General features: G+C 46.1%; 1 protein-coding gene across 3 annotated transcripts in view; it reads left to right on the forward strand.

Moving 5' to 3' along the window:
* ATRX (ATRX chromatin remodeler) overlaps nt 1–14,137 on the forward strand; it is a 252,284-nt gene that overhangs the window by 30,565 nt on the left and 207,582 nt on the right. For all 3 annotated transcript variants that reach the window (XM_056540843.1, XM_056540841.1, XM_056540842.1), the window contains one exon: nt 7,793–7,842. In XM_056540843.1, the coding sequence (XP_056396818.1) occupies nt 7,793–7,842 (50 nt within the window). The remainder of the gene's footprint in view (nt 1–7,792; nt 7,843–14,137) is intronic.

Genomic DNA, 14,137 nt, shown 5'->3' on the forward strand with positions numbered 1-14,137 from the left:
TCTCTCACTCTCTCTGATTTCTCTCTCTCTCTCTCTCTGTTTTCTCTCTCTCTCTCTCTGTTTCTCTCTCTCTCTCTCTCTGTTTTCTACTCTCTCTCTCTCTCTGTTTCTCTCTCTCTCTCTCTGTTTCTCTCTCTCTCTCTCTCTGTTTCTCTCTCTCTCTCTCTTCTCTCCTCTGTTCTCTCTCTCTTCTCTCTGTTTCTCTCTCTTCTCTCTCTGTTTCTCTCTCTCTCTCTCTCTGTTTCTCTCTCTCTCTCTCTCTGTTTCTCTCTCTCTCTCTCTCTCTGTTTTCTCTCTCTCTCTCTCTCTGTTTCTCTCTCTCTCTCTCTCTCTCTGTTTCTCTCTCTCTCTCTCTCTCTCTCTGTTCTCCTCTCTCTCTCTCTCTCTCTCTCTGTTTCTCTCTCTCTCTCTCTCTCTCTTCTCTGTTTCTCTCTCTCTCTCTCTCTCTCTCTCTCTGTTTCTCTCTCTCTCTCTCTCTCTCTCTCTCTCTGTTTCTCTCTCTCTCTCTCTCTCTCTCTCTCTCTGTTTCTCTCTCTCTCTCTCTCTCTCTCTCTGTTTCTCTCTCTCTCCTCACAGCTGCAGTCTGAGGGACACAGACCAGGGTGAGACTGTTCCTTTTTTATTACTATGTCGTGCCCGGAAACTGTTCCTTCCTCTACACAGATAGCTGGGTCCTTAGTTACTTTTTACACCTATAATAGCCTGAACACAAAATGTCTAGTTCTACTGAACCTACTTGTTATGCCTGCACCACTGCTCCCCCAGACCCCCCCGGCTATTACTACCCCGGATGTTCTACCAGATCCGGTGGGTTCGGCTTCCCTCCAGCATGGGTTTCTTCGCTCAGTCTATATCCGACTTGGCGCAGGTCTCCCGTTCTGTGGTGACTGCCTTGGAGAGGTCGGCCCTCTGGGGGCACTCGCTCCCCTACGCTTCTCGCAAGCGTAATAGGGGTGTTTCCTCTGAATTATCCCCGGGGTCTTCGGACAGGTACGGGCGATCCCATCATAGGTCTCGCCCCCGCCCCACCTTAGCTTATAACAAGCGTCCCTCTTCCAGAGGATGCTCCCGCCACTCTGGCTCTCCAGAGCCGCGTACCGAGTCAGTCTCCCTTCTCATCTAGGGCCACCTCAACGCGTTCCCATTCACCTGGAGAACTTGTGGATGAGGTTTCCGAATCGGCATCCGACTCTGAGGACCGCTCGGATTCTGCCGACACTGTGAACTCATTGGTTTCGGCCATAAGGAGACACAGGAAGGAGGACCAGGAACTTTGGACGTGGCTCCAGAAATTGCCTTTCATCGTGCCCGACCTCTTCCAGGGCTGCCTCACCTCGTTTTCATTCACCTGGAGAACTTGTGGATGAGGGTTCTGATTCAAGACTACCTCCGACTCAGAGGGCTGCACAGATATGCCTGATGTGGTGTACTAATTGGTTGTACTAATTGGTTTCAGCCATAAGAGACACCTTCCAGCTAAAGGGCCCAGGAACTTCGGACGTGTCTCCAGAAGTCTCCTTTCTTCGTGCCCGACCAGCACACAGGACTTTCAGCTCTCATGTTGACGTTGACGCCCTGCTGGAATCCGCCTGAAGGCACCCTGACAAACTGTTTCAGAAAACGAAGAATGTTCAAACGCAGTATCCTTCGCAAAGGACCTCATTGAATGGTGGTCCTCCTCTCCAACTGTGCATCTAACGGTCTCCTGCCTCTCTTAGGCGACTGTCCTGCCGTTGGCTTATGCGGCTGCCTTCAAGGATCCAGCGGACAAGAAGGTGGAGACTTTGGCAAAATTTGCCTTTGAGACAGAAGGTTCTTCCTTTCTTCCTGCTTTTGCTTCTGCCTGGGTGTTAGATGCCCTTTCAGTAGGGTCTCCCAACTCCGCCAGGGTAGTATTCAGGATCCCTCCGGGGGATTTATCTAGACTAGCTCTCCGATGCTCCTATACCGGAGATTTTCTGGTTTCTGCTTCCATGCGCAGCCGCTGTGCTGCTTTTGCCACAGGCTACCTGGTAGCCTTCCTTCGCTCCATGTGGCTTATAGCCTGGAATGCGGACAACAGCCTTTAAGAAGTTAGGTGACGGGCGGAAAGAGTTCCTTATACCTCTGGATAAGGCTCGCAGAACCACTTTCCATCGGAAGTCCTCCTTCTGGTCCTGCGGACCTTTGGTAACAACATAGGTCCAGTCAGGCGCCTTCACGGAGGTCGGCTAACTGTTTCGGCTGTTTTATGGCCCCAGCAGGCACCCGCCGCACCCGCCGACTTTTCTCGGGTGGATGGTCGTCTTACTTTTCCGGGATGCCTGGTCACGCACTTTCAGGTTTCCGGGGGCAGGGATGTTGCAGCCAATGGATACAGCGTCGAATTTGCCTCCCTTCCATGGGACAGCTTTTTTCTTTGCCGGACCCCCCGGTCCTCCTCTCTAGCGGAGGCATTTCGGGGCGCATTCCAGTTCCCTTTCATCCAGGGAGTAATTGTCCCTGTTCCTTCAGGTGAAGGTTTTCGAGGTTATTTTTTTTATTTTTTTTTATTCCAACCTCTTTGTGGTCCCCAAGACAGGCATTGCTGTTCGCCCAATCCTGGTTCTCGAGCATTTCCATCAGCATCTTCTATTTCCCATTCCAAATGGAGTCTCTCCGTTCGGTGCTGGAGTCCATGGTTCAAGGGGAGTTTTTCTTCCCTCGGTGGACATCAAGGATGCCTGCCTCCACATTCCAGTTTTTCCTGGTCATCAGCGGTACTTCCGCTTTGCATTTTTCGGACGGCCATTTTTCTATTTTGGCTCTCCCTTTCGGTCTGTCCACTACTACGCGGGTCCTTACCAAGGACCTGAGAACTGTGATAGCCCTGTTACGGACAAGAGTTGTTTCAGTGATTCTCTTCTTGGACGACCTCCTGATCAGAGCTCCAACCAGGGCCCAGACTCTGGGGAGTCTTAGTCTCAACCTCCAACCCTTGTTTTCTCTTCGGCTGGTTAATCGTGACAAGTTCAACCTCTCTCCTGTGGCTCCAGTTCGACGCGGCCTCTGCCCGCTTTCGACTCTGCCGGACATTCGGCTGACTCTCTGGTCAGGAGTCAGGTAACTTTGGCATCCTGCTCCAGTTTCCATTCGCTTTTGCATACTGTCCTGGGTTGGTTGCTGGTGGCCGTGGAGGCCGTGCCATTCGCCCAGTTTTCATCACCGACCTCTTCAACTGGTGATTCTCTTCCGGTGGGACAGGTTCCCTTTGTCTCTCGACTGCAACATCGTTCTCTCTTGACAGTCTTCTCGGTCCCTTCTATGGTGACTTAGTTTCCCCCTGCTTTTCAGGGGCGCCCCTTCCTGCCGGTCTGTTTGACTGGGGAGGTGTTTTCAAGGACAGGCCGGTCTGGGGCCTTGGTCCCCCCAGAAGCCCTTCTCCCCATAAACATGCTGGGACTAGGGCAATTCGATCTTTGCTTGCTTCTTTGGGAAATTCCCTTCTGGGCGGAACTCGTGTTTCCGACCTTCTCAGCGATCTTGATTCCGGACATACTCAACTGGTAGGTGGTCTGTCTCAGCTGGTCCTCAGCTGTCCAAGGTGAGTGTTCATACATCCGGAGTTGTTTGCAGTGACCTGCAACCTCTAGGGCGCTCCAGGCGTGGACCTCTACTCGTCCCGCCACAACTGCAGCGTTCCTCTCTTGGTCAGGCTTTGCCCTTCCTTATCTGTTTCTTAGTCAGGCCTGGCCCTACCTTATCGGTTTCCTCCCCTTCCTCTCATTCCACAGTCCTGAAGAAACTTGCGGCAGAGGGTGTTCCCGCCATTCTCGTGGCCCAGACTGGCTCCGGCGGGCGTGGTACATCGTTGCAGTCAGGCTCCTAACTACTTACCGCTGTGCCTTCCCTCTCGCACAGACCTCCTATCTTAGGTCCCCTGTGCCACCCCTATTTACCGTCTCTGCTTTTGACGGTGTGGAGGTTGAGACCGCGGTTTCTCTTCCAAAGTGGTTCGCACCATGCTGAGGGCTCGCAAGCCATCCTCTGTGAAGATTTACCACCATACCTGGAGGTCTTATTTTCATTGGTGTGAATCTCAGCGTTTTTTCTCTGGTCGTGGTTTTCCTTCCCTGACCCCTTTCCAGTCAGGGTTGGCCCAAGGGTTGCCTCTCAGCTCCCTTTAGGGTCAAAGTTCGGCCATTTTCATTCTTTTTCAAAGTCCTCTGGCATTCAATTCTCATGGCCAGACCTGCTTCAGGGAGTGGCACACACTGCCCCTCCTTCTCGGTCCCCTTCTCCCCCTTGGGACTTACACTTGGTCTTAGGTGCCCTGCAAGGCGCTCCTTTTGAACCTCTCAGGGACATTCCTCTTTGCCTCCTACCCTGGAAGGTGGCGTTCATTACTCTTACCTCTGTTAGGTGGGTGTCAGAGCTGGCCGTTTTCTCCTGCCGTTCTGGATCCTGGTTGTATACCAGGACAAGTTGTTTTCCGTCCAGGTCCGTCCTTTTTACCTGAGAAGGTTTCGACTTTCATCTCAATGAGGACATAGTCCTGCCGTCTTTTTGTCCGGCCCCTTCTCATCCCAGGGAGTTCGCTCCACAAACTGGTTGTGGAGAGGGCTGTTTGGACTTCACTCAGTCACTTCCTTTCGGCAGTGTGACTCCTTTTTTTTTTATTTATTTTTTTATTTATTTTTTTCGGAAGGTCATCTTACAGGACGACCTGCTTCTACGGCCACCATTTTTCGGTGAATCCGGTCTGCTTACCACTGCAAGGGGAAGATTCCCCCTTCCGGGTTTTGGCTCATTCTGCCTGTATTTCAAGGCATCCTTTCACTGCGTGGCTTCGGCCTTGCAGTTCTGTACAGCGGCCACGTGGCAGTCTTTGCTCTCTTTCACAAGGTTCTACCAGATTCATGCTTTTTCATCAGCTGATGCTACTCTGGGCCGTAAGGCGTTGCAGGCGGCGGTGGTGGTCCAGCCGTTCACCTGACTGAATCCTTACCCACCCAGAGGATGGCTTTAGTACGTCCCAAGGTCTGTGTCCCCCATTGGAGCCGATAGAGAAAAGGAGATTTTTGTTCTTACCGTAAAATCCTTTTCTCGGTGGATCCATTGGGGACACAGCTCCCACCCTTTCTTTGGTGTTCCTGTGTTTGAACACATCCTCGGACAGGTAAGCAGTTATTTTTTTGTTCTGGTTGCCTCGGATTGGTCTTGGTTCTCTGCCTCTCGGTCATCTCCTCCTACTGCTTGGTGACTAAACTGATTACCTCAGGCTCTGTAGGCGGGTATATCCTGCTGGGAGGAGCTGACTTTTAGGTTTCCATAGTGTCAAGTCTCCTAGCAACAACAGCATATACCCAAGGTCTGTGTCCCCCCCCCAATGGATCCTCCGAGAAAAGGATTTTACGGTAAGAACAGAAATCTCACTTTTGTGTTGCTATCAGTGTGTGAAAAGTGGGAGAAGAGGGTTGCATTGACAATCCAACACAATGGGCAGCACATTGAACACATTTTATAAGTGGTCAGAAACTTGTAAATAACTCATGAAAGAATGAAGTTATGTTAAAACCAAGCACATCATTGTTTTTCTTGTGAAAATTCCCAATAAGTTTGATGTGTCACATGACCCTCTTCCTATTGAAAAAACAAAAGTTGGATTCAAAAAGTCCGCCATGTTAACCACCCATCTTGAAAAGTTTCCTCCTCACATATACTAATGTACCACAAACAGGAAGTTAATATCACCAACCATTCCCATTTTATTAAGGTGTATCCATATAAATGGCCCACCCTGTATTAGTTTTTATAGCAATAGGAAAAGGGAGAGCTAATTTTTATTGGAAGTGGTTAATTGACTTTTTTTTTTTTTATAAAAGTAAAAAAAAAAAAATCACTCCTATACACATGGGGGTATGTGCAGACTACAGAGCATTGCACCCGACCCATGTCTGTAGTACTCTATAGTACTACAAATACAGTAACCTCCCGACATATAAAAGCATCGTGAGTCGATTTGATCATATGTCAGGCCATCGCATTAACTGCTATCCGACAGCGCAAAATGCTTAAGCTGCTGTCGGATAGCAGTTTAAGCATCCCGGACAGGTTCACTTACCTATCCCCACTGCTCCGGGTCCACTTCATGATCCTCTGGTGTTTTCTGCATATTCTCTGGGGTCCGGGCCTCGCTTTCCGGCGTCGTTATTACGTCCTGCGCACGCCGTCCCGGCGCAGCAACGTAATAACGTCACCAGAAAGAGAGGCCCGGACACCGGAGAAGATGCGGAAAAAGCCGGAGGATCCCGAAGAAGACGCCAGGGCAGCATCGGGAGCGGTGAGGACGCGGTCCTGAGCAGCGGGGACAGGTGAGTATAACTTCCTATACTTTACATTGCACAAATCCCTCAACATACGATGGACTCGACAAACGATGGGTCATTTGGAACGAATTACAATCGTATGTTGAGGGACCACTGTACTAAGGTGAAAATGCTCTGCACACAACCCATGTGTATAGCAGTGTATATGTACTACATAACCCCCATGGGTATAGCGGTGTGTATGTGCAGAGCTTTGCACCCTTGTGTCTGTAGTACAGACACTAGGATGCAATGCTCTGCACATACTGCCATTTGTATAGCAGTGTGTACATAGTACACACACTGCTATACACATGGGGGTATGTGCAGAGCATTGCATCCGAGTGTCCACTACAGACACAATGGTGCAATGCTCTGCACATACCCCCATGGATAAAGCTGTGTGCACTGCATACTGTACTACAGACACAAGGGTGCAATGCTCTGCATATACTGCTATACACATGGGGGTATATGCAGTGCATTGCACCCTTGTGTCTGTAGTATAGACTAGGGTGCACTGCTCTGCACATAGCCCCACCTGTATAGGAATGTACACACACACTGCTATACACATGGAGCATTGCACCCTAAGGTCTGTAGAAGACACCAGGGTGCAATGGTCTGTATGCAGTCTGCTCTGTACATACCCCCCATGTGTATAGCAGAGCAGACTGCAGACACACACGGACAGAGGCCCTTGGAGGCCGCCAGGGCCGCAGCACAGTGAGTGTGTGCTGTATTGGAAACTCAACCTACCGTACGGGGGCCCTGGAGGTGGCAGCGGATGGTGGCAGAAAATGGAGGGTCACTGATCCTCATGGGCTGAGTGAGGGAAAATGCAGGTAAAATGGCGGCGGGGGAGGAGACAGTTAGGAGGAGCAGCAGCCTCCTAACTGGTAACACTGATCGGAGGGTGGAGCTGAGTGTCTCAGCCTGAGACAGTCACTAAGGCTGCTGCTGTATTTTCAGGACTCTCAGCAGCCTCTTGACCGCGGACAATGAATCGGGCCATTATTCGATAACTGGATTCTTCGAGAACGAATCCTGTTATCGAATTTAATCGTTTTATTGATTAATCGTTGCAGCTCTACTTCAGGGAGACAAATACTATTTACTATAGACAATAAAACCCAAGTGTTAACTACACACATGTATCCGGACTATATGTTAAGTCACAGTCACTTACTATGCCTAAATCGGTAAGCTATATAAATCAGTACTATAATATAACATAACATAGCATAGCCATACCAATGGATACTAACTATATAAGTATAAGACACATCTTTAAATATTCACTTTAACCACTTATTCCACATTTCGACAGGCTTAGCTAAGAATCTGGTTTGCTTGGCCCACACCCCCTTTTCTAATTCATTGTATATGACTACTATTCATTAATCCTGTACAGGGTTACGTGGATATGAGTTCACTTATAAATCTTAATGCTTAATCTGTTTCAGGGAAGTTCTTCTGAAAAGGCAAAGTTCACAGGAACACCTCGCTCAAAAAGGTTGGTTCTCCTGGTTTTTATTTTCAGATTTGTGTAGTAATAGGATAAATTTATCATGTTTGCTGTGGGATGTTGCTGCCTTAGTACTGCATTTTTTCAGGAACATGTGAAAACAGTCAGTGATGAAGGCTACAAAGTTTAAACTAAAGAATGAACTTTGTCAGGAATGTTGTGCTTCTTGTCCCAATAGTCAAACAGCTTTTATAGTGGGGAGCTAAAAATGTTTTAAAAAAGTAAAAAAAAAAAAAAACCTGGTAGTAATATATGACTTGTACTTTGTTTTGCCAGTGTAAATCCTTGTATTGATATGAACAGGGCATATATATATATATATATATATATATATATATATATATATATATATATATATATATATATATATATATATATATATATATATATATATATATATATATATATATATATATATATATATATATATAATTTTTTTTTTTTTTTTTGCTTACTGTAAAATCTTTTTAGTTGTCTTCATTGGGGGACAAAGTAACCATTGGAATAGGCAGCTGCTATTAGGATGCTGACAGAATTTTTAAAAATATCTTCTGTTCCCTGTAGGCTTTACTTCCTTACTGGTGCTAAGCTTTTCAGGTGGTAGCAAAGCAATAGAAGGAGCCAAAAAAAAGTCTGAACTCTCAAACATAGAACCAACAGATTGAACCAAATCAACAGCAGGCGATGTGCGTCCGTCCCCCCCGCCCCAATGAAAACTGATTAATATTACAGTGCATAATACATTTCTTATTTACTCGGATATCTCATTGGGGGTGGGGGAGACACTTGTACCACGGGTTGTCTGAATGCAGTCCCTGGTGTGTGGGGGGGAGGAGCTAATTGGAAGAATGAACCTTCGCCGCGAGTGACCCAGACCTGCATCAGCCAATTAAAACTATCTCCATGGTTATCTTGACTCTCAAAATTCTACCTTGACAAGAATATCATCTAAATTGGGTGTGACGAAAATCCCCCTGGTACTTAGTCATGGGCTGAATTTGGAGAGCCATAATTTGATAGCATGGCGAGCCATCCATGAAGCGGAGAAAGCACTGGTGTAGGTATGTGGAGGTAAGCATGCTGGCTGTTGATGATGGATGACAGACATTTGGTTGGTTCCATAGACACTGACCGAACCATCTGGATTGCAGGATCCTGACAAGAGTTTCAGATCCAAGATTGAATGAGCTGAGCTGTTCTTCTTGGGGACCACAAACACGTTAAAATATAATCAATTGGGGTAGCACCTTCAAAATGTCTAAGCTGCAGGATTGCCAGTGAGAACAAGATGTGGATGCGAAATGTAATTTGGAGGGCAAAAGACCTATTAGACCAGGCTGGAGAGAGTTTAAAGGGAGTAAAAGGTGCCAGACTTGCCATGGGAGTCTTGGCGTAACTAGAGAAGATAAGAGCTCTTTTTGCCAGGCATTGTCTATCTGCTGCGTGATGTTCTCGGCTTGAGCACTGGAGAACAGTCTATGCTTCATTTTTTTTTTTTTTCCAACCAGGCAGCAATGACCTTGGAGACCAAAGTGGAGGCAAAAATGGCTAGAAGAGCTTTGCCCGAAATTTTGAACGGTCTGGTTAAAACTGGTACTTAAGGACCAAGGGCGTACCTGAATGACCGTGGGAATTTCGGTCACCTGCCAGGCGGGGGACTGGACTGGGATGCCTGCTGAAATCATTGCATGCAAACCCCTGAGATCCACCCCCCCCCCCCCAAGTTGGCGATCGCTGCAAATTGCCGATTCAGATTTGTCTCTGACCAGATAGCCCGGGAAAAAAGGGATGATTTGAGCTGTCAGACAGTTGAAAGTGTAAATCCCCACTCTGCCCGGCCCTGGATGTCCTGGCAGAGCGAGAGGAAGATGGCGGCAGGTGCCGGAGCGTTGAGGGAACAATCGATTGCCGCAAGACTGGCGGCAGGCAGCAGGGGGACCAGCGGAGGCAGCAGTGAAGATCAGTGGTAAGTGATCTTCACTGCTGAATTCTAGGAGTTGCCAAACTACTAGGAGGGCAACAGTTTGACCACCACTGTGCAGTGGTGTCCAAACTGTAGCCCTTCCAGATGTTGCAAAACTACAACTTCCAGCATGCCCAGACAGTCCAGGCATGCTGGGAGTTTAGTTCTGTAACATCTGGCGCTCTCACTTCAGAGCCCTGTAGTATTTCAAGGCAACAGTTTAGAGCCACATATTTCTGTACTCGGGAGAAATTGTCGAACAAATTTTGGGGGGCTTTTTCTCATTTTACCCCTTAGGAAAAGGTAAAGTTTGGGTCTACTCCAGCATGTTTTTGTAAAAATAATTTTTTTTCTTTTACACTAACATGCTGGTGTTGCCCCATACATCATTTTCACAAGAAGTAAAAGAAAAATAAGACCCCCAAAATTTGTAACGCAAATTTGTTCCGTATGGAGTATGGAAATATCCTATATGTGAACGCGGGCGCACAACAAGGCTCAGGAGTTAGTGTCCACAGTTATGGCACCATTGGGGCTTTGTAAACGCACATGGCCCCTGACTTTATTCCTAACAAATTCACTTTCCAGAATCCCATTGTTGCTCCTTCGCTTCTGAGCCCTCTACTGCGCCCACAGAGCACTTGACGTTAACATATGAGGTATTTCCTTACTCGAGAGAAATCGGATTACACATTTTGGGGGGCTTGCTCTCCTTTTTACCCCTTGTAAAACTGGGTCTACAAGAACATGTTAGTGTAAAAAATTTAGATTTTTAATTTTCTCCACTTTCCTGCTATTCCTGTGAAACAGCTAAAGGGTTCACACTTTCTGAATGTCATTTTGAATAATTTGGGGGGTGCGGTTTTTATAATGGAGTCATTTGTGGGGTATTTCTAATATGAAGGCCCCTCAAATCCATTTCAAAACTGAACTGGTCCCTGAAAAATTCAGCTTTTGAAAATTGCTGCTGAACTTTGAAGCCCTCTGATGTCTTCCAAAAGTAAAAACATGTCAACTTTATGATGTCAACATAAACTCGACATATTGTATATGGGAATCAATATATAATTTGTTAGGTCTATTTTCCTTACAAGCAGAGAACTTCAAAGTTTTTTTTTTTTTTTCATGAAAAAAAGTTCATGACATTTTTTGGAACTTTTCAAGCAATGATGCAAGTATCGACGAAAATGTACTATTATGTTAAAGTAGAATAGGTCACAAAAAAACATCTTGGAATCAAATTCATAAGTAAAAGCATCCCAGAGTAATTAATGCTTAAAATGACAGTGGTCAAAAAATGTGCAACAAATGCTCTGGTCTTTTAAGGTGAAAATAGTCCTTAAGGGGTTAAAAAAAGAGAGAATGCCAGACATCAAAGAAAAATACATGTACCATAATATCAGTAGGATCAATAAGAAACAACACATGCAAACTCATAGAAAAACAAAAGAAAAAGATGCTCCCTCCACAATTTGCCACAGTATTAGTATCATACCACTGCAAGTCCCACCAGCCAAACATGAGGATAGAAGGCAGTACGTTTGATTAAATAGGACTGGGGGTTGTGGGCGTTGCCCCAGTGTTCATAGAATTCTTCCTGACAGCCAAAATCTTAAAGAACTTTTGTGGGCATCGATGGTGCAGATACACTACCTTTTTCATATGGTATTACCGAGTTAAAGGGGTACTCTGGTGGAAAGCAATTTTTTTTTTTTTTTTTTTAAATCACCTGCCAGAAAGTTACAGGTTTGTATATTACTACTATTTAAAAAATCTTAATCCCTCCAGTACTGATTAGCTGCTGTATGCTTCTCTGTCCATGTGTGGAACTGCCCAGAGTGGAAGAAAATCCCCATAGCAAACCTCTCCTGCTCTGGATAGTTCATGACATTGGCAGAGAGCAGAGCAGAGAGCACTGTGGTCAGACGGAAAATTTAAAAAGAAAAAATCCTTCCAGTACTCCGCTTCCAGAGGAAGTTCAAGATTTTTAAATAGAAGTAATTTACAAATCTGTAACTTTCTGCCACTAGTTGATTATAAAAAAAAAAAAAAAAAAAAATTCCACCAGATTACCCCTTTAACAAGCCCTTGCCACAAAGTTAGAGAGAGAACTTGATCTGCCATTCATCGCAATACAATATATTTTTGAGCAAGAGAGCATGTCTGCCAACTTTGTGCTGCCAGTTTGTTATCCAAAGAACCAAAGATAGACCTCTATGTTCAGTGGTACAGAGACTCACAGACTGGATAGGCGGTCATGCCCAGCTAAGATGAACAAAATCAACTTCTGGGGTTCTGCATTGAAAACAATCTGAGGAAGACTGGTGATGTTTGCGCGATAAGATAAACTCCACAGTACAGGTCACCTGTAACCCAGGAAGAAGTTCAGTGCTGCCTACAAAAATTCAAAATAGACAAATCACCAGGTCCAGATGGCATTCACCCCCGTGTTCTAAAGGAATTAAGTACTGTGCTATTTTGGAGTATATTGATAAAAATATTGGTCCTGTCCAACTAACCTGATCAGCTTTTATGAGGAGGTGAGCTCCAGACTACACCAAGCGGAATCGCTGGATGTCTCATACCTGGATTTTTTCCAAAGCATTTGATACGGTGCCACATAAAAGATTGGTGCATAAAATGAGAGTGATTGGGCGAGAATGTGTGTAAGTGGGTAAGTAACTTGCTCAGTGATAGGAAACAGAGGGTGGTTATTAATGGTACTTATTCTGATTGGGTGACTGTTACTAGTGGGGTACCACAGGGGTCAGTCTTGGGTCCCGTTCTATTTAATATTTATTAATGACCTTTATAGAGGGGTTGAATAGAAAAGTAGCAATCTTTGCAGATGATACTAAACTCTGTAAAGCTGTAAACAGAGTACAGGGCACTGTTACAAATGGATCTGGATAGGTTGGAGGTTTGGGCTGGGAAGTGGCAGATGAGGTTCAACACTGATAAATTTAAGGTAATGCACATGGGGTGGAAAAATCCGGGCTGGAATTATGTATTAAATGGGAGCACACTTGGGACGACTGACATGGAAAAGGACTTGGGAGTCTTAGTTAATAGTAAATTTAGCTGTTGTCACCAGTGTCAGGCAGCTGCTGCCAAGGCTAATAAAATCATGGGGTGCATCAATAGGGGTATAGATTCCCACGACAAGGAAATAATTCTACCGCTTTACAAATGACTAGTCAGACCACACATAGAATAATGTGTACAGTACTGGGCACCAGTGTATAAGAAAGATATAGTGGAGCTGGAGAGGGTTCAAAGACGGGCAACCAGGATAATACGGGGAATGGGAGGACTACAGTACCCAGAAAGATTATCAGAATTAGGGTTATTTAGTTTAGAAAAAAGGCTTAGGGGAGACCTAATAACTATGTATAAATATATCAGGGGACAGTACAGAGATCTTTCCCATGATCTATTTATACCCAGGACTGTATCTATAACAAGGGGGCATCCTCTACGTCTAGAGGAAAGAAGGTTTCTACACCAGCACAGACGGGGGTTCTTTACTGTAAGAGCAGTGAGACTGTGGAATTCTCTCTCGGAGGTGGTGGTCATGGTGAACTCTCTAAAATAATTTTTAAAAGGGGTCTGGATGCATTTTTGGAGAGTAAGAACATTGCTGGTTATGTATATTAGATTTATAGGGACAGAACGTTGATCCAGGGATTTATTCTGATGCCATATTTGGAGTCGGGAAGGAATTTTTACCTCTAGTATGAGGGTTTTTTGCCTTCCTCTGGATCAACTCAGTAGGGACTCATTAGGGATATAGGTTGAACTTGATGGACTCTGGTAGGGCTGGGCGGTATACCGGTTCATACCGAATACCGACATTTTCGTGCTACACGATATGAATTTTAACCCATACCGCAATACCGGTTGGGCCCCTCCACCTCGGGAATGAATGAATGAGCCCAGAGCTGCGCTTTCCCCACATCGGGGAACTAATCACAAGTCACCCGCTAGCACTGTAATGCCCCCCCAATTATCAGTCCAGCATTGTCCCCATCGGGGTAAATACTGATGTCACCCGCATGCGCTGCCCTCTTCATCCTCATGTTTGTTGCTGGCGCTGACACTCTATACCAGAGGTCTCCAACCTGCCGACCTCCAGATGTTGCAAAACTACAACTCTCAGCATGCCCTGACAGCCGTCTGCTGAAGCCAACCAGAGCTTCTTACATGACAGTGGGCTCAGCTTATCAGCGTCCGAGGCGGAACATCGCTGCGGCCGGTGATGGGCTGACTGCTGTCCGACGTTCCCGTCCCTAGCGTAAGGCAGATGTCAGAACATGCTTG

This window comes from Hyla sarda, chromosome 9 (assembly GCF_029499605.1).
Source record: "Hyla sarda isolate aHylSar1 chromosome 9, aHylSar1.hap1, whole genome shotgun sequence".
In the NCBI taxonomy this organism is placed as follows: Eukaryota; Metazoa; Chordata; class Amphibia; order Anura; family Hylidae; genus Hyla; species Hyla sarda.